Source organism: Bos grunniens, chromosome 2 (assembly GCF_055505025.1).
Source record: "Bos grunniens cultivar Pamir isolate PY7600 chromosome 2, Bosgru_T2T1.0, whole genome shotgun sequence".
Lineage (NCBI taxonomy): Eukaryota > Metazoa > Chordata > Mammalia > Artiodactyla > Bovidae > Bos > Bos grunniens.
Window position 1 is genome coordinate 14,422,729 of NC_141166.1, and position 18,891 is coordinate 14,441,619.

General features: G+C 38.4%; 1 protein-coding gene across 50 annotated transcripts in view; it reads right to left on the bottom strand.

The window, feature by feature from the left end:
- Positions 1-18,891, bottom strand: part of PUM1 (pumilio RNA binding family member 1) — a 125,940-nt gene that overhangs the window by 44,179 nt on the left and 62,870 nt on the right. For 21 of the 50 annotated variants that reach the window (XM_086333068.1, XM_086333051.1, XM_086333119.1 and 18 more), the window contains 4 exons: positions 14,684-14,850; positions 12,392-12,662; positions 2,555-2,648; positions 1,084-1,185 (listed from right to left, as the gene is read on the bottom strand). In XM_086333068.1, the coding sequence (XP_086189194.1) occupies positions 1,084-1,185; positions 2,555-2,648; positions 12,392-12,662; positions 14,684-14,850 (634 nt within the window). Of the gene's footprint in view, positions 1-1,083; positions 1,189-2,554; positions 2,649-12,391; positions 12,663-14,683; positions 14,851-18,891 lie in introns of all 50 variants that reach the window. The other 29 variants (XM_086333060.1, XM_086333042.1, XM_086333112.1 and 26 more) reach the window with 3 other exon arrangements.

Below are 18,891 nucleotides of genomic sequence, written 5' to 3' on the forward strand. Positions count from 1 at the left end.
ACGCAGAGGCCTAAACCAGTGCGGTGTGTGTAGCAAACCAAAATCAATTTAATACTGCTAGAATGTATGGTATGAGACCCAGGGCGGCGGGGGGGGCCCTGCCGGGTAGAAGTGGTGCACATGTAGAGATGCTCGTATAGTCATGGAAAGACTGCTATACATAGTGGGTCTCAATCCTCACTAATCCTTAGAATGTCATGGTAGCTCCTTTCAAGTACTGATTTCAAGGAACAATCCACCATCACCACCCAAGTAACTTGGAATGACCAGCCATGCTGACGTTATCTGCAGTGTACTGTATTAGGTAAGTAAGACAGAAATCAATAAAGGATTTAAGTAGAAGGGTAACATAGTAAGATTTGTGTTTGAGACTGTTTTCTCAAACAATCTAGGTGGGTGAACGAGGGAGAAAAAGGAAGAAAGCTGGTAAAATATAAGAGAGAACAGCTGTAAAAGTCTAGGTAAAGATTAAAGGATCTGCCACAGTAGGAAGATATAAGCAAGGGGAGGAATTCCCGAAATATATATGAGCAACTGGTGACTCAGTGGAGCAAAAATATCTATACAGTAACACAACACTGTAAATGAATGAATTAATTTAGGAAGTGGTCTAAAGCAGAGGTCCCCAACTCCCAGCCTGCAGTCTGTTAGGCATTAGGCCACACAGCAGGAGGTGAGCAGCAGGCAAGTGAGCCAAGCTTCATCTGCCAGTCACCATCGCTTGCATTAGAGCCTGAACCACTCACCCCACCACCCAGCCCCTACCTCCCACCATCTATGGAAAAACTGTCTTCCACGAAACTGGTCCCTGATGCCAAAAATGTTGGTGACAAGACGCCTAAAGGCATTTGCACTAAGCCAAAGAAAAAAGACAGGAGGCAGCTGATTAACCTCATTTTAAATATGTTCAAGTCCGAGGTTATAGGTGGGCAGAGATATTTAGCTGGCAGATAGACGGTCCTGGAAATCAGGAGAGAAATATCCACTGGAAACACGGATTTGTAAAAGAGTATAAAAAATGAATGCCCATCAAAGGGACTTCTTTTAGCAGGTGAGAAAATCCCTCGTGGCAAAACGTCTCACCTAGCGTCGCTGCTGCAGCCAATCCAGCTGTGTAGGGGTCCGTCCCTGGGGGCGCAGCACTGATGATATATGGGTTGGGGACGAATGCAGCGGGAGCTAAACCTGCTGAAAACATACCTGTCAGTAAAAACAAACTTGACTAAAACAAACCTACCAAACTCCTACACAGTCTGGCTAACTATTCTGTGGGGAGGAGAAAAAAGAGAAGCTATAATAGGTTGAGTAAAATGGACTTTCAAAAAGATAATACCTGTACTAAAGATTATGGTGGCATCCATCTATCATCTTTTTTTAATAACCTCTGCTAAAGATTACAATTAAAACTACTAAGCAGTTTTAAATTTAGCACAATTTCTAAAAGACTAATGAAATTATAATAGGTTAAAATAAAGTGATTTAAAACAGTTTGTAATGGGATGGAGGGAAGTATTTATTTCCGTTTAAACAATTCTCCAGTTCTCCTCAAAGAAAATGTATGCCTATTTATAAAGACTACTATCTGTAAGTACATATTAAATCAGACCCAGGCAAAGGTCTAGACTTAATACAGGTGACCCTTTGACAACACAGGGGATAGGGGTGCAGACACCTACACAGCCAGAAATTCATGTATAACTTTAAAATCAGCCCTCCATAGCCACACTTCAGCATCAACGATTCAACCAAGGATCAAGTAGTACTGTAGACCATATTTATTGAAAAAAATTCATATATAAGTGGACCTGCACAGCTTAATCCCATGTTGTTCAAGGGCCACCTGTATAACTAGGCTAGAAGCAAGTCTTTTCTTCCACAGCATTTCACAATCCGTGATGGGTGATTTTCTATCTATTCAATCACGTCATTTTAACCACCCCCCTTTATAAAATTTGTACTTGTATAGCACTATTTCAAAGAGACCCCAAAAAAGCTGTGTGTGGGGGGGGGGGGGGGTGCAGGGAGGAGTCCAGTGTCAGCAGTAAGACAAAAATATGTTCCATAAGATAAAAAATATGTTAATATCAAGACATTAACAAGTACAACAGGTACAGAGCAACTTTAAAAACCAGTGATTATGATACAACTTTTTAAATTTTTCAACACATGCTACTTGGAAAATAGGTTTACAGGTACTACTTGCCACCTAATAAGATGTGATGTTGAGACACCCATAGTCTATATATGCCCAACAAGCACAAAATTGTTATTTAAGTTCATCCAAACCTACCAACAGAGCTGATGCTAGTCACTACAGGAAATACTTTAAGTCCTAAAACAGCTGGCAGAGCAATAACAGGATACCAAGAAATCTTATGAGTTAGGTCTAGAAAAATAGGAAGGTGGCTAAAGACAACTGGACAAGAGTTAGAGGCCGTTTACTCTGAGATCTGTCAGGACTTTCACAGTCAGTCCATACTAGCTGGGTTTCACAGCAGCCACTGTCCTAAGATGGGGCCACCCCTACAAGGCAGCTTCTGGCTTAAGGACTTACCGATGTGGGGTTGATGCGCGGCTGCTAACGCATACTGCTGCTGCTGAGCGGCTGTCAACTGCTGGACAGCAAGCGCATTGGGTCTTTGGAACAGCTGAGGGAAGAAAAGGGCATGATGAGGTTAGAGAACCAATCTAATGAAGGAATGTTAAAGCCTCTCTGAATAAAAGTTTCCATAAACTCTTGTTTAGAAATGATGCTTTTAACAAGAATGTTCTCATGCTCTACTCCACTCCCTTGCTATCTATGATGCTTCATACTTCTGTTTTCCCTCTACGGCTCTGGCTCAATTTGGTGAGCCCAGTTCCCACATGCTGACTACTTGCTTCACAGGTTATCTGTCCCCTGAACCATAAACATACATACAAATGCCCTAACGGTTGTTTCAGGTCTGAGGGCACTGCCTGATCCAGAGCAAGCCAGAAACTAAACAAATGTACTACAAATGACTTACCTCACTGCACCGACTGCTGTTACCTCCCTTCAGTTCTTTTGAGAACTCCACAAACACTCTGAAATAATCCTCATCTACTCACATTTTAGACAGGAAAAGGGCAAGTTTTCATTTCATCCCCTGGCTGTCTCTTCTGGGGAAAACACTGAATATCTTCCTCAACTAGTGGTTTATAAAAACAGGTAAACTGGACAATGTGCAACTTTCAGGGGCTCCCGAATTTCCTAGGGTACCAATCCTTTTACATGTGAGAAATAAAACAACAGAAGTATAGCTGCTACTAACAAAACTTGGATTATGAGCTTAGTTTCCAAGAAAAGGAAAGGAATTCAAAGGTCTTGACAGTAAGAATATCCTAAGATTCTCTCTTATTACAAAGTCAATCATTCATTTTAAATTATTTTTGAATCAAAACCTGATAGGCACTGTGCAAGGAACTAAGTTTACAACACTAAATAAAATGTTCATACAGTTTAATAGGAACAATACTGGTACCAAGAAAGGGGATACATGATTTTGGATTGCCCTGATATGCCTCCTTCCAAGGAGTTATATACTGAAGACGTCTTTATTTACTGAAATCAGACTGGGAGAATTTACTGCTGGGACTTCCCTACAAAGGACCTTCAACCTACCTACTCTTTCTACAGGACTTTTCAGGGGTTAGGCGAACATCACTGGATGATATATAACACATACCGTGGATCTTGAACCACGGATGTCTTCATAAAGAAACCTGTTTTGGATGGTAGGTGATAATGTCATTCTGACAACTCAGTTTAATTACTGTCACAACTGAACTTTGATTCAGTTGTGGTGAACCTGATTGTTATGATTTGGTTACTTCTCTGCCTCAAGTATAAAAACAGACTGACTTTAATTTTTTTTTAAAGGTGAATATTCTGAACAAAGTGACCAACTTCACCTGTTACCTCTCTCTCTCTATATATATATTTATCTTTCTAAAAACCAGAGTAAAATAAGTGTCTGCTTTCAGAGTATGAATGTCAAAAGTAATCATGTAGTACAGGTTTCAAAAATGCTTTATATAGCTTTTTTTATTTTCAAAGGTTAAAGAAAAGAAAAACTTCATTATAATGCTGGTAAAAAAACAGCTCTACTTCATAAGCACTGATTAAATGTCAAGCATTCAAAAGAAATACAGGACTCTACTGGAAAATATATCAAAACAACTGTTCATTCCAGGAAGGGAGCCAACCAGTACTATTTGGTAACTACAACCTTGTGATCATCGCCAAGTTGGTTTGGTTTCACCTGAAGGACAGTGCCTCGTACTCCTCCTACTAACAGCTCTCCCCAAACCCCTCCCTTCAAGAGGAGCATCCAGGAGGCAGAAAACAAGTAAAACAGTAGAGAGTTGTCTAAATTTTTTCCAAGACTGTAAAAACACCTCCTAGTTCCACTAGGTATCTACTACCTATTCAATGGGTCTCTGGAATTTTCCTAGCCTAAACCTTTTGAAATATTTAACATCTCAGACAATGTTCATGCTAGCCTCTTCCCTCTACCTTTCTTGGCCCTGCTGCAAATAAAATAACTCATTTCACTCAACAAATTTTTTTTGAGCACTATTAGCTGGGCTCTGTGACAGGAAGCTAGGAGAATGATACTGTGTTCAGAATGTAACTCTTGAGGTTATCTTCACTTACTAAGCAAAAACAGTACTTTAACACCATTCCATTATGACTTAACCTCACTTTGTATGTTTTTAACATTTTTTAACATTTCATGTAACATTACATGCATGTACTGTATCTGTAAATATACATACACACACACACACACACACACACACACACAGAGTTTATGAATAAAAGTAACCACTCCATGTAACATTAGTTTGGGGTTCTCACTATTGTGTTACCACACTGAACACTGGGACTAATTAATAATTTTAACTAGAAACATATAGGCCTTATAACTGCTCCCATATATCCTATGTTTGAGAGTTGATTAATGTGTCCATGATTGTGACAGAGAAGGAATTATTTTGAGTGCCTTCTGCAGTAAACAATTAAACATAAGTAAACTATACATCAACAGCAGACAGATTTGATCATAGCATAAATTACAGCAATTCTGGCACATTCTCGCATGTAAACAGTCCAATATTAACTGGAAATATAGGTTATTAAAAAACAAAACTGGGTAACTGCCAAGTGATAGGTTCCAGAGGATCCTGAACAACACATTCAAATGCATTGTTTAGCACTGGGCAAAGTGCTAAACTCTGTCCCTTTCTCACCTCAAAATAAAACGTACTGCCAGGCCTGACTTCTTACGAGTTTAAGGCAATATGCCTAGTGGAGAGCAGATAAAAGCACAGACTCTGGGGCCAGAAAACCTGGACTGGTATCTCAGGTCCACCACTGACCCTGTGTGCGGGACGCTGGGAAGCAAAGTCACTTTGTGCCTCACTCTCTTCCTCTCTCTAAAGATGGACAATAAAGATCTGTCTAACTCATAAGGTTGTTTGCTAACTATTAAAATCAATACACATAGAAGTCCTCTCTATGTGATACTCTTTCTGATGAATGAGGCAAGCACCCCTTAACACAGACACAGGCCTTCTGTGGGCCATCTCTTATAGCGCGTCATGCAGCAAGACAGTCCGGGAAGGGACAAAGAAAGCAGAAGGCAAGACTCTTCCAAGTCAGGTGGCACTGACATATATACACTGCTAAGTCACTTCAGTCGTGTCCGACTCTGTGCGATCCCATAGATGGCAGCCCACCAGGCTCCCCCGTCCCTGGGACTCTCCAGGCAAGAACACTGGAGTGGGTTGCCATTTCCTTCTCCAATGCAGGAAAGTGAAAAGTGAAAGTGAAGTCACTCAGTCGTGTCTGACTCTTAGCGACCCCATGAACTACAGCCTACCAGGCTCCTCCGTCCATGGGATTTTCCAGGCAAGAGTACTGGAATGGGGTGCCATTGCCTTCTCCAATATATACACCATCATGTGTAAAACAGATAACTAGCGGGAAACTGTTGTATAACACAGGAAGCCCAGCCTGGTGCTTTGTGACAACCTAGAGGGGTGGGATGGGGGGATGGGGGTACTCAACAGGGAGGGGAGTTATATATCTATATACATATAATTATGACCTATTTGTGATGATATACGGCAGACACCACAACATCGTATAGTAAAAGAATTAAAATGCTAATAGCATACACAACAAACCAACAAAAGTGATAAAAAGGATGAAAGCAGGAGTGGGAAGAAGAATAACAACTGTGTATCTTTTTACACTGTTTTGATTTTTTGAACCATGTGAATGCTACTACCTATTCAAAAATTAAATGTTAAAAAGTATACAAAATAGACCCCCCAAAAAAAAACTTCTGAGCAGTGTTAAAGTCAAAGTCCTGCTGAGTTCATGAGCACCACCTGCTTTAGGTCACAAAGAGGAAAGAAAAACCTTTTTGTTTTTGTTGTTGATACAAGTAATTTTAAAACATATACCATGCTAAAAAAAAACTATGAATGCAGTTAAACCTGAAGGTGAGACAGCTCCACACAGAGAGTTTTATGTTTCTAGAACTAGGTCCAAAGCAAAGCGCGAGGAGCCAGAAACTGAGACAAAGGTGTCTGCAGAGCAGGGTTTAAGACCTTCAGGAAGTCTCTGAGCTTCTCGATGTCTTAATTTTCTTATTTATAAAAATGGCTGCCCTACCTGACAAGGCTATTGCCAGAATTCACGGAGAAAAGCCTTTTAAACACTAAGAGTATTACATCAATAGTGGGGCTATAAATTTTAAAGAAAAAGTTATATTCTGGCGCTAGTCCTCAGTATATTAAATTTTTGAAAATTTGCTACTGTCTATAGCCTCTAGATCAAAGTTCATTTTTGATCAGGTTATCTGAACAGCTGCAATAGTTAACATATAATTATAATGATTTTTAGTGTAACAGGTACATACAAACTATGCTGCCAAACTTAAAAAAAAAATTCACATTTCTTTAGCAGATGAAGAATCTGATTTCAAAATAAATGACTTCTAAATAAGTGAGGAAAACAAAATACAGCCTTCCATCAAGCAAATTATTATCTTTAGAGGAAAATCATATTCTAAAATTTCATCAAAATCAAAGAACAATAAAGGTATGTTTCAAATGACCTAACTGCTAGCTAAAGTCAGCATTTCAACAGTGACTATACACATGACGCTGGCAAAATAATCTTCCTCTCATTTATAAACTGAAAAGAAAGCCAAGAATCTTAAATACCTATATTAAAACTATGCAAACTCAGTCTCATAAGAATGACATTTAAATCACTACCACACGTTAAAAAGCAATGCATGCCAACTTCCTCTGCCATCTGACTAAGGCTTTCAGAGTATTGCTTCTTTGTTAAAAATTCACGCTTAACAGATTAGAGTTTCAGTAGATCAGTACGCAATTTTGTAATGCATGCCACATTATTAGGCTATTTTTACAGTAACTGAATCCTAAAATAAAGAACATCCAAAATTAACCAGATTAACCCACCTGATTATCAACTTAATCTTGGCTGTGGTTTCTGTTACTAGGTTGTAATACAATGAAACCTAGCAATAATTTTCCAGAATATATTTAGATGAACAGAGATAATTTCATGGCTATTTACTATGCAAGCATCATAACTCAAAACAGTATGAACACATTACATATGAACTGTTCACTGTGTTTTCCAGGATTAAAGAGAAGACAATGAGGACAAAGTAAGGAGAGTGGTATCAATGAGCATTTCAAACCACCCTAAATTAAAGGTTCCTAACCCCAGACCTTTGTACTTGAGGCAGGTAAAATTACTGTCATGAAATTTAGCATGCCCTTCAGTTATTATCATAGGCAACAAACCACATTAAATTTAGCCACACTTCTGTGATTCGATCACAAATAGAATCATGTATTTTCATATTACTTTACAACTGCTAGACATCTCACAATCTTGTTTATGCTCACCATCATGGCCAGTACAACTATGTCTATCTCATGCATCATATGAAAAAGAAGCAAACACCCATCATTCAATTTGCTGTTAAATACTGTTATAGCTATTTTTATATAATTGGCTTCTTTTGTAATCATACTTACACTCTACATTTTAAGACAGTATTCTAAGAATTCAGTCTGAGATCTTACCTAACTGCCAAGGCACCATAAAAGGAATCCCTGCTATAAATACATCTTAGGTTAAGATGATGGTTTACAGTGATTAGATAAGTAGCTTAGTTATCCAAAACCAAAGTATCCCTAAAAACAGTTAGTCTGTAATGAACTGAATGAAAAATACCTTCCCTATATTTTCAGGATGCTCTATATTATGTATCTAAATACAGGCTGATATTAACAGTCTTATGAAACCAACTTATTACCCCAAATGAAATGAAATAGGACACAAGAAGGATTTACTTTGTCAACTATCAAACCAGATCCACTCATAAAATCAACATACCCTACCAATTATAGCAAATAACTTCAAAACTCCCAACTTAAAAAAAAAAAAAAAAAATTGATGCCCATTTAAGAAAGCCATGATAAAAGAGCAAAATGTATAGAAAAATACATGCTACACTAGATGTTTAGTTCAACCCTCACAATCATTAATATTGTCTGTACTCAGTCCTGGCTCTTAATGCCTGTGACCTGGACTTAGTAACCAAATGCATCTATTTCTGTTTCCCTTTTATGTGTACCTTCTACTCTTACTAACCTATGATCACACCATCGTCATTTCCATCTCCATAACTCTGTTCTCTTAACTGCAGGAATATATATTCCATCTCTCATCCAAGTTAGGTCTATACAAATTTGGTCCTCAATGAGCCTTCCCCTGGTCTGATAGGATTCTTCACCAATCAATTTAACATTTAGTAGCTCAACTGTTCCATAACTGTTTTATATACTCTAAGACTATTATGAACATTAGCTCTGTTCATTACGGACAAAACCTAAGTCCCTGCAAGGATACAACAGTCAATAGTTAACTGACTAATATGGACAAAAGAATGTCTGAAACTGCTTCTAAGCTAACACTCTGCACAAAAAAAGTAAATCATGTTAATTCAGTCATCACTTCTTAAAATGCCTTGTTAATGCCTGTACAACAGCACAGCGAAGTCGGTAAGACTCACAACACTATCTACGTAACCTCACAAGTCACTTTTTTTCAACCTCAACTACCATCCAGGGTGACTATTTCCGTATTACCTATTGAACATGTATGTTAATGTCTGATTTTAAGCTCTTAGTTTACTATTTTCTCCACTGGAGTTTTCATTCTTTTCCTGGTATAAATAAGTCCTGCAAAGCACAGCTCAAGATCCATCTCTTCCGTAAGTCCTTCCTTGCCCAGCAAACACTATGCTCTCCCTAGGATGTGGGCATAAACAGTCTCATCACTTGTCATCAACTATTTCCTTACACTACCTAAATGACCAAATGAGCCACAATAACTAAACTGAGAACCATGGGGTTGGGGGAAGTCTGTTCCATTCATGACAGATATGCCTGACTACAGGTAACAACAAAAAATAAGAACAGAAGGTTATAATCTGCAATCCACAGATCTGTGATCTCCCTCAAGTTATGTACAAAATTGAGTCTCAAAAGAATCATGTATTTTTTTTGATGTGAGGACTATGGCTTTTAATCAGATGGCAAAAGAGGGCTGTGACACTAAAAAGGGTTAAGTACTGATTCAGGAAATAAATTTCCTGGCTATTAAAAGGTCCCATTATTCACCTATGATAAACAATCTAATGGGCTAGACCTAAAGGACTCACATATTAGAATACATGCAAGACCTCAAAGAGTGGCCTCCAGACCTCTCCCAAGGCTAGCTTTCAATCTTAGTTTGGTGAAGTATATTAAACACAGGGAATGTTCTGAGATAATGTAACAGGGTTGTGGAAAAGGTTCCCTGAAAACTTGGTCCATCAAAGCAAAAGCAGAGGACACAGAGAGATCAAGACCCCATCTTACCCTCTAGGTGATTACAATCTAGCAGAGGATTATCAAACAAGGAGACACCATGACTCTTTCTCTTAGAGGAAGCACAAGGCACTACAGAGACAGAAATGACTTTTTGATTTAGAGATCAAGAAAGGTAACCAAAAAAAAAGGGTAATATAGCACTGGACCTTGAAGAATGAGAACCATTTTAATTATTAGAAATGGAAAAGAGGAATAAAATCTAATGAAAAGCAAAAGGGTAAAAAGGGATTGGAAGGATAAAGTGTAGAAACAAACACCAATTTCCAGTAGAGAAAGGGTTCTTCCATCTTAATAACTACTGGCCTTTATGCAGCAGCCTTTGGGAAGTTAAGGGTCCTAAAGAGTCTTGGGTCAATGATTTCTAGGCAGGCTATCAGTACATCCAGTATAAGAATGTGTACAGCCATCTACTCAAAATAGCAAGAATTATGAGCCCATGGGACAAAATAACAATAAGCACATCCTATGATGATGGTGTAACTGTGTAACAATGACCCTATATTGCAGCAACCAAGACATGCATGGGAAGTCAGAATTCAACCACAGCTCAACTTGCAAAATAATGGCATTCGCTTCCAAAAACTGCTGAAATGTGATTCATGGTGAAGGCACTCCAGGTTTTATAAGTCGGAGCAGGTGGTGTCTTTGATATAACTGTGTGAACTATTTGTGGGCATGCAAAAGTACATTTCTGTTCAAGTTCTAATAATTATCCAGCCTCCTCAAAAATTGGTAGAATTACTTTGAAACCCAAGTTCAGTAAATCAAAAGTGAATCCCAACTTTAATTACAAGGTAACAATTAAATGACAGAGAATCAGATTGTCATTCGTAAGAGGTTAGAGACAAACACTTCTTAAATAACAAGCCAAGAGTCAGATTGGGTTCGATTGGGAATGGAAGCTAAGAACCAAAAATGGCTGCAGATCTAAGGGTTGCCAGGGGAAGTTCAATGAGACAATAAAAGAAAGAATTCAGATAAAATTTTTTGAGATAACTAGGTTACAGGAACTTGATTAGAAACAGCCTAAACTTAACATACCTCAATTTTTATAGAGAAATTACTACACTAATATTCTAAACTGGACAAGTTGAAGTCTACACAGTAATAGTGTGTCCCTATGTTTGCTGATATGCCACAAAATATCTTTAAATTGAGTATTTCCTCAGCATCTGAAGTAATTTCTGACTTCATTCAACACTACTATTTTGAGGATTCATTGTGAAAAAAAAAAAAGCAAAATCAAATTAATAAATAAGACAAAAAGCAAAGAAAGTCAAATTTCCATGGAAAAGTGAGCATATCTCTTGGGAACTACAGGGAGAACAGTGTACACTGTTAGTTCACACTCTCTAGAAAAAGACTTTGTTAATTACACCTAGTATATCCAACTGATAGGAACAGAGTGCATGCACATCACATCATCCCTTAAAGGGGTTTCTTTCTGTAAACTTCACATGGTTAATGGTATTATCCAGCTATCTATTAAGCAAAATTCACTTAAAATCAGCCATTTATGACAAATAAAGGGAGAGTGTGGTACAATTTGATCTACAAAGACCATAAGCCAACTTTCCTCATAGATATATAATTTCTAAACTACAAAATGAGATTTTAACTTTTCAAACTTAGAAATTTATATGTATGCTCCAGACTAAAATTAAGGAGTATGAGAAACTGATGGCCCATCAAATTGCTCGAGGCCACAAAGGAGAACTTGTGGAACTTAACATGAACAAGAAGTTACCTGCCCCCTTTTCATTAATTTGGCTAATTTTCCTCTGGTTTTGAAGGCACACATAAAATATATTCCAAGGACTTACAAATAAAAGAAGAGCCAAATAATTTCACTGCAGATTTTGAGTGATATGTGTTTTTTCCCTAATCACATTCTAACTCTTTTGAAAGGTATGACGTATGTCTGTTATCTATAGTAACTCACTTAATTAAAAGACAAGACTAATAAGACATCTGGCACTGGACTCCTGACAGTGGCAGACAACACAGTCTACTATTTTAAAAACAAAAACCAACAGCATTATAATCACATTAATCTTCAGTGAGATTAACATTCAAGAGGATTGTGTCACAGGAGGTAACACCACCACACCCCGTCCCCAGGCCCTGATAAAAGAGAGGAGCCAAAGGAATTTACACAGAGCAGGGTAGTCTCTTGCCAACAAACCTCAGCATGGGAATCATGCTGGAGGGGAAGATGCAAAGGCTTTATAATCCACATCTCTGTTGGGTAAATAAGGACTGGCCATCAAAAGCCTAAAATATTGCCACCCTCCTCCCATCCCCCCCTTCTCAGTTACTTGAATAATGCTGCTGCCTGGAGGGAGAGCATAGAGAGTGACAGAGACACACACAGTACCTGTTGTTGAGAATTGTAGTCAAAAAGTCCCACAGTTGCTGCTGCTGAGTCCACAGGTACCTGCGTGCCTGAATAATCAAACTGAAGAGGCTCCATGCCCACATGTTCCATGGGGTCCAAGGGGACACTCTGGGACTCCATGTTGGAGAAATCCTCCACAGGCTTGGCACCATTGGTGCTGGTCAGCTGGGCTAAACCCTCAGAACCATTCTGGTTTGGACCCAGAAGATCCACTTCATTAGCAGAGTTCTGGCAATTACCAGGGGTACGGCTAAACAGAGAAAGTAAAGGGCATTAAACCTTATTTTAAGTGGGGAGGGACACTACACCAACCTAAGTTTAAGGACAATGTCCTTGACACAGCTTATTACCAACAGTATTTAAAACTATTTTGAAAAAATGACCAGAGACCCTTTATGGTGCTTACATGTTACATCCTATAAAACGACTCTTCTATTGCTTGCCTTCCCACAACCCACCCCTTAAATTTACATTAACTGCTATTAATTTACCATCTCTTTTACCAAGGGGCCCAGATGTGAGGAACACTGGATGAACTGGGGGGGAGGGGCGGGGGGGGGGGGCGGGAATCACTCTGTGGTATTCATGAAAGCAAGGATCCCAAAATACAGGTAGCAAAACATGCCCCCCAAAAGCAACATCCTACTCTTTTAAACAGTCAATAGACAAAGTACTTTCTAGGGAAAGTTCCACATCTGAGAATAATTCTATTCAAAAAAAAATTTTTAATAGGTGAAAAATTTTTGTTTGTATTTCCTAGGTACCACTGGCCAACCATAAAACTGACTCCCCTTTTCCTTTCAAAGAAACCAGAATCAAACCATTATAAAACAGTACAAAATAAATTCACTTTTTAGGATAAGCTCCTGCTAAGGAATCAACTCTAGGAATTAAAAGTGATATGAGGATGTAATTTATCATCTGAACCAGGACACTCCTAAGAACAAAAAAGGGCAGTATTAATAAATATCTTGGGACAGACCTATAAACAAATACTGTCCTGGGCAACCCAGGACACATGATCACTCTATGCAAAAAGACAGCAGAACTATTTAATTCTAATTCAGATAATATTGAATAATATTATATTCTAGTCAGGGAAAAATAGCCTGTGACTACATTCTTAGCCTAAAAGAAATCCTACAGCTGGTACAAATTAAAGCTCTTGTAGTTCCTTAACACACACACACACACACCCTACTACTACCATCTGCCCTGGAGTCAAATACCACGAAACAATACCACAAGCTGCTTGAGATTCAGGATGGAGGGATACCCAAACTCATTTGAAAGACCTGAGGTAAGTGTTTATGCTGTGACTCAAATTTCTTACAAAGACTAATTCTTTATACCCATGAGATCCAAAAATTAATTTAGGAAGATTAAACACATTAAACATTGTTCTAAAAGGAATGACCACACACACACATACATACAATATTTTTATTTTGGCTTTGCAGATTATTAGGATAAAGGATGCTGTGTGTGTGTGTGTTTAGACACACATTAGCTTTAGACTAAAATTATTCAAAATTAAATTCTCTACTGGGCATCAGTGACTGAGGATAAAACTCCTTAGTCAAAATTTAAAAAAAATTAAAACTCACATACCATCATGTAACAGAATACTTGCCAAATGTGGAAGACAAGTATGGTATCATTAATACTGTGCATATTAAAATTACAGGGTTAAAACTTGCATATCAATTATGACCAGAGATGGAATGAGAGGCCTCCATGGAAGGAATATGATTAAGAACAAGTCACTTTAGCTATATCTCCGGTTCTTCAAAATGAAGAAAACGATACCTGCCTACCTCAAAGGGAGCTTATGAGTCTCAAGTGAAATAATACTTAACTGATCTCAACTGTTTTTCACTCTTCCTTAATATGCCACAGTAATACGACACACTTCCGTTAGTAACCATGATTTCTCCCAAGATAATGATTTGGGAGAAATCCCAAGGTGCTCATCCACGTGATTTTGAAATTTGAGAATCAATGAACTGATTTTTATGAAATCATTCTGCAAATTATAGAGCTCCATACAAACGGAAAGTCTATTGTTTTGGCAAAACATCAGGTATGGACAGATCTTAAAAAGTTTCACCTTAACAGTTCATACGATTTTTGTGGTATGGCCTACACTAGTCCCAGTTCTTTAAAAAGACACGTAGGGAGGGATAAAGAAAACTAAAATCAAAATAAAACTAAATCAAAACAAAAACCCATAGCCCCCACTCAAAAATCAGAAGTGTAAAACATACAAACCTAAAATCTTTGACGTCTGCGTCAATCCCATTCTGCACTGGTAAACCATTGGTCTTGTCCATCACATCACCCTCCTCCTTCAAATCTCCTAGCTTATCTCCATCAAACGTACCCTTGTTCTTCTTTTCACCTTTGTCGTTTTCATCACTGTCTGCATCCCTTGGGCCCTGTTTAAAAAATAGCTTCAGCTTCACTAATCATCATCAACTAATAATAGCGGGCAACCACCGTGGACACCAGACTACACTAGATGCTAATTAGAACAGGATAGTATCCATGACCTTTCAAGACATTACAATCTAATTAACAGACAACACAGAGGCAGGAACACTGCAGAAAGTCTTGCCAAATGGGGGAGACAGACATACATTTATGTTACAGAGTTTAGGACAGTCTTATCATGCCCAATGTCCCACCACCCCATTTTTTTTCCTTTCTACCAAAAGCCCAACCACAACTTTGTATTTCTTAGTTCCATTTCTCTACTCTAAAATCTAACTCTCTAGAATAGCATGGTTCCTAATAATCCCCAGGAATTATAGCTAATATTACACTTGGGAAGTATTAAGCCTACAAAATGAATTTCCTACTTCTATTGCCTATGTAAACTCCTCCCTTACTTCTGAATATTGAATTAAGTGTGGTCTAACATCATTCCAATTCCATTACTCTATACACTTCATGTTGGGATATATGCCCTGCCAATTTGAACCATCACCACCCCAATTCCACCCAATGTCTCACCGCTTACTGAAACAATAAATCACTAATTATCCTTAACTTGAATTTTTTAAATCCTTCAAAATATGTTAAATCTAACTAAAATTCTTTCACAAAGAGTACTCTAAGTGTTTAGTTGTCATCCACCGCCTGTCCGTACATACCAAGGATTACATGGGAGCATATTAAAGCAAATCACTGATGCAACAGAGTTTATCTCTGAAGTACTTCAAACTAAAAAGACTGAAAGACTGGACCTAAATGGACCGATGCGGTGCCAAGCACACCGATGTCCTGTTTCTTAAAGAAATTAAGTCTGTCTCCTCCTACCAACCATCTAAGTTAAGACATGGACTTTTAAAGCAAATGTGTCTTGATTTTCAGAATGAAAAGAAGGTTTGGTATAGTGACTTGACATGGTATAGCAAGCTTTGCAAAACCTTACCCAAGGGTTAAATAATTTTTGCTTTTGTAAAACCAGGGAGAGGTAAGTAATCTTGCCTGTCTCCATCACTGCTTCTGTTTTAAGAAACAAACAAACAGACCTAGACCAAAAGAAAGCTCCTGGTAAAAGGTAAGATCCAATCAAAAGATGATGAGAACTACTGCTCAGCATCTCCAGTCGCCACAACCAAATTTCAGTGGGGAGGGTGAGGACCACAAATGGAAGATAAAGCAGCAGACACAGCTGTGAATGGTAGGCCTGCAAGCGCAAAATAAAAAGATGCTCTCAAAGTAGTTCTTAGCCACCCTGACACAGAAAGCCCAGACACAGGGACACTTGACAATCTTAGACCTTGCAACAACCAATTCAAAGCCCATTTTGCTTTTAAAACCACCCTCTGCTCAAAAGTAACAGAAAAAGAAAGACTTCATGGCTAATATGAATAAAGGAACATATACCAGAAGGAATTTAGAAAGGATATACCACTTAGTTTCATGTAGCAGCAAGATGGTAAACTATAGTTATGGCAGCAAATGAGATCTAACGTTCACATCTTCAAAGTTTAACACTGATACTGGTTCAAAGAGTAAATGAGAGCCAATTAAGCATGACACTGAGATCCCAAGCCAAAGTATGACAGGATTCTAAAGACAGAAAGAGCTTTCAAAATGTCCAGAAATAAAAGCTCCCTCTTCCTGCAAAGGTAAAACTGACAGAAGCTATGTAGTAATTTTCACATCCCCAACACTGAATACACTGCAGGACAGAAGTTCAAAAAATAAGATAAAGAAAACAAACAGAAAAAAGTCCTGTAAAACCGAACTGCTAAAATAAGAAGGATCCTCCCATTCTACTTATCATCAGGTAAGAGTCCAAGAGGTGGTAATGAACAAGTCCACCTGAATTAGAGCCCACTAACATCAATAATTTTTAAAGGTATTTTAGGATCATCCCATCAACACACTTAAATAATCTTCCACAAATCTACAAATCAAGTCACTGGCTCAGGAGCGGCAGGGAGTTCAGCTCCAGTTTCTCACGAGGAGTTCAGTCTATAGGAAAAAAATGGTAAGGAAATGCAATAAAGCAGCAGTAGGAATTTTCACCAAGCAAATAATCTGGGTACAGAAGAGGCTCACTCACCAAATCAACATTTTTCATAATCTTTCCTCAGTGGCCCTTTACAAGGGCTTGCTGAGAAGCTGCTCCCCCTGTAAGCCAACTGCCCTGATCTGAACACTTATGTTCTCAATTATACTGCCAAGGGCTAGATTTTCAAAGATGTCCCTGGGATGGGCTGTTTTTTGTCCATGTTATACAGTCTATTTACATAAAATAGTTACCTGGTTTTCTACTCCGACTAGGCTGTTAATGCCTCAGCAAAACACAGAACAGGTAGGATGACTTCCATACCTGATTTGGATGGGTTATAGGGGATATTTCTATTAGGCAGAAAGTCATGAAGATGAACATTTATGATGTGTAAACTTTTCTGTACATGGGTCATAAAAGTTTTAACAAATTCAGTAAATCAACAAAAGCACTAAGTTAAAACAGTTGACATGAAGTCTGATTTATGAATGACACCAAGAGCACAAGTGGGAAGCTATCTTGTCAAAAGTCTGCTATTAAAAGAGAATATAGAATACAGAGTTGGGAATCATAAAAATGGTCTCTTAGAAATCTGAGGACCCTAGTGAGAGAGAAAAAGGGTATATTTGGGCTGCTCTGTTTTATGGAGTTGTAAAGTTTTTTTTAATGTTTAAGGTAAGGTATTCTTTTAGGAAAATACTAACCCAGATTGCACAGAACCTACAGTCTATCTCAACTGTTAACACTTACTGGACTTTGGACAGGTCATTAAACCTGAGTCTGAGCTGTCTTATCTATAAAAAGGGATCATTTTGTTTAAAACAGAGTAGTAAACATCAATGAAATGATGTATATATAAAAGTTTATTATAAAGTAAAAAACACTGTATACAAGTATGACACTAGTGAAAACTATGCACTGGGAGAGTATTTCTTACATAACATTGTAATATTAACATTAAAAATTAAGGTTCCCATTAAGTGGTTTAACTCAAAGTGTACAGCCAGTCGGCCCTCCCAGATATACTGTCCTTTGCACAATGCAGTGGCTCTGTGGTTGGCATCAAACATCACAATCTTTTAAAAATTTGCAAGTGACTGGGCTTTCTCGAGAGATTCTAATTTAACTCGTCTGCAGAAGCTCCCACAAACCTAAGTTTCACTTCCAATAAGCACTCACAGTTGAGAACCACTGTGCGGTGTTAAGTCGCTTCAGTTGTGTCCGACTCTTTGCGACCCTATGGACTGTAGCCCGCCAGGCTCCTCTGTCCATGGGGTACTCCAGGCAAGAATACTGGAATGGGTTGCCATGCCCTCCTCCAGGGAATCGTACCCACCTAGGGATCAAACTCAAGTCTCCTATGTCTCCTGCACTGGCAAGCGGGTTCTTTATCACCAGTGCCACCTGGGTAGCCCAAGAACCACTAAAATTGAGTCCAAATAAGCATCCTAAAGACAGGAGTTACATTTTTCTTTTTTGTCATATATTGCCCAGTGCAAATTAATACTAAAAAGCCTATTAACTAAATGAAATAAAAAACAAAGATGGGTTAATAGCATCCTCCTGTTCTAGGCTCTCTCTAGATGAATTTCAGTTCAAAACTGTAATCCAAACATAGCCCTCAGACAGTGCTCAAAATGCAAGAAGCCAAGCCCACTCAAAATCCCTAGAGTGGGGCCAAGGAGTGTTCTTGAGAGATCAGATGACAGACATAAACATTAGAGTATGTTCTGCTGCCTCATACCAAAGAACTGAGAGAAGAGCAGAAAACTATGCACTACGGAGATCAGAGTCATTCAGTCCAGCTCACCTTTCTCAAAAGGGGAATGAATATATCAGGGAATATTAATTCGGAATGAAGTCAGAGAAATGGGAACTTAGAAATGAGACTTCTGCCATGTGGCAGAAGTCACAGTCAATAAGATTAGTAATTCTTCTTTTTTCTCAAAGG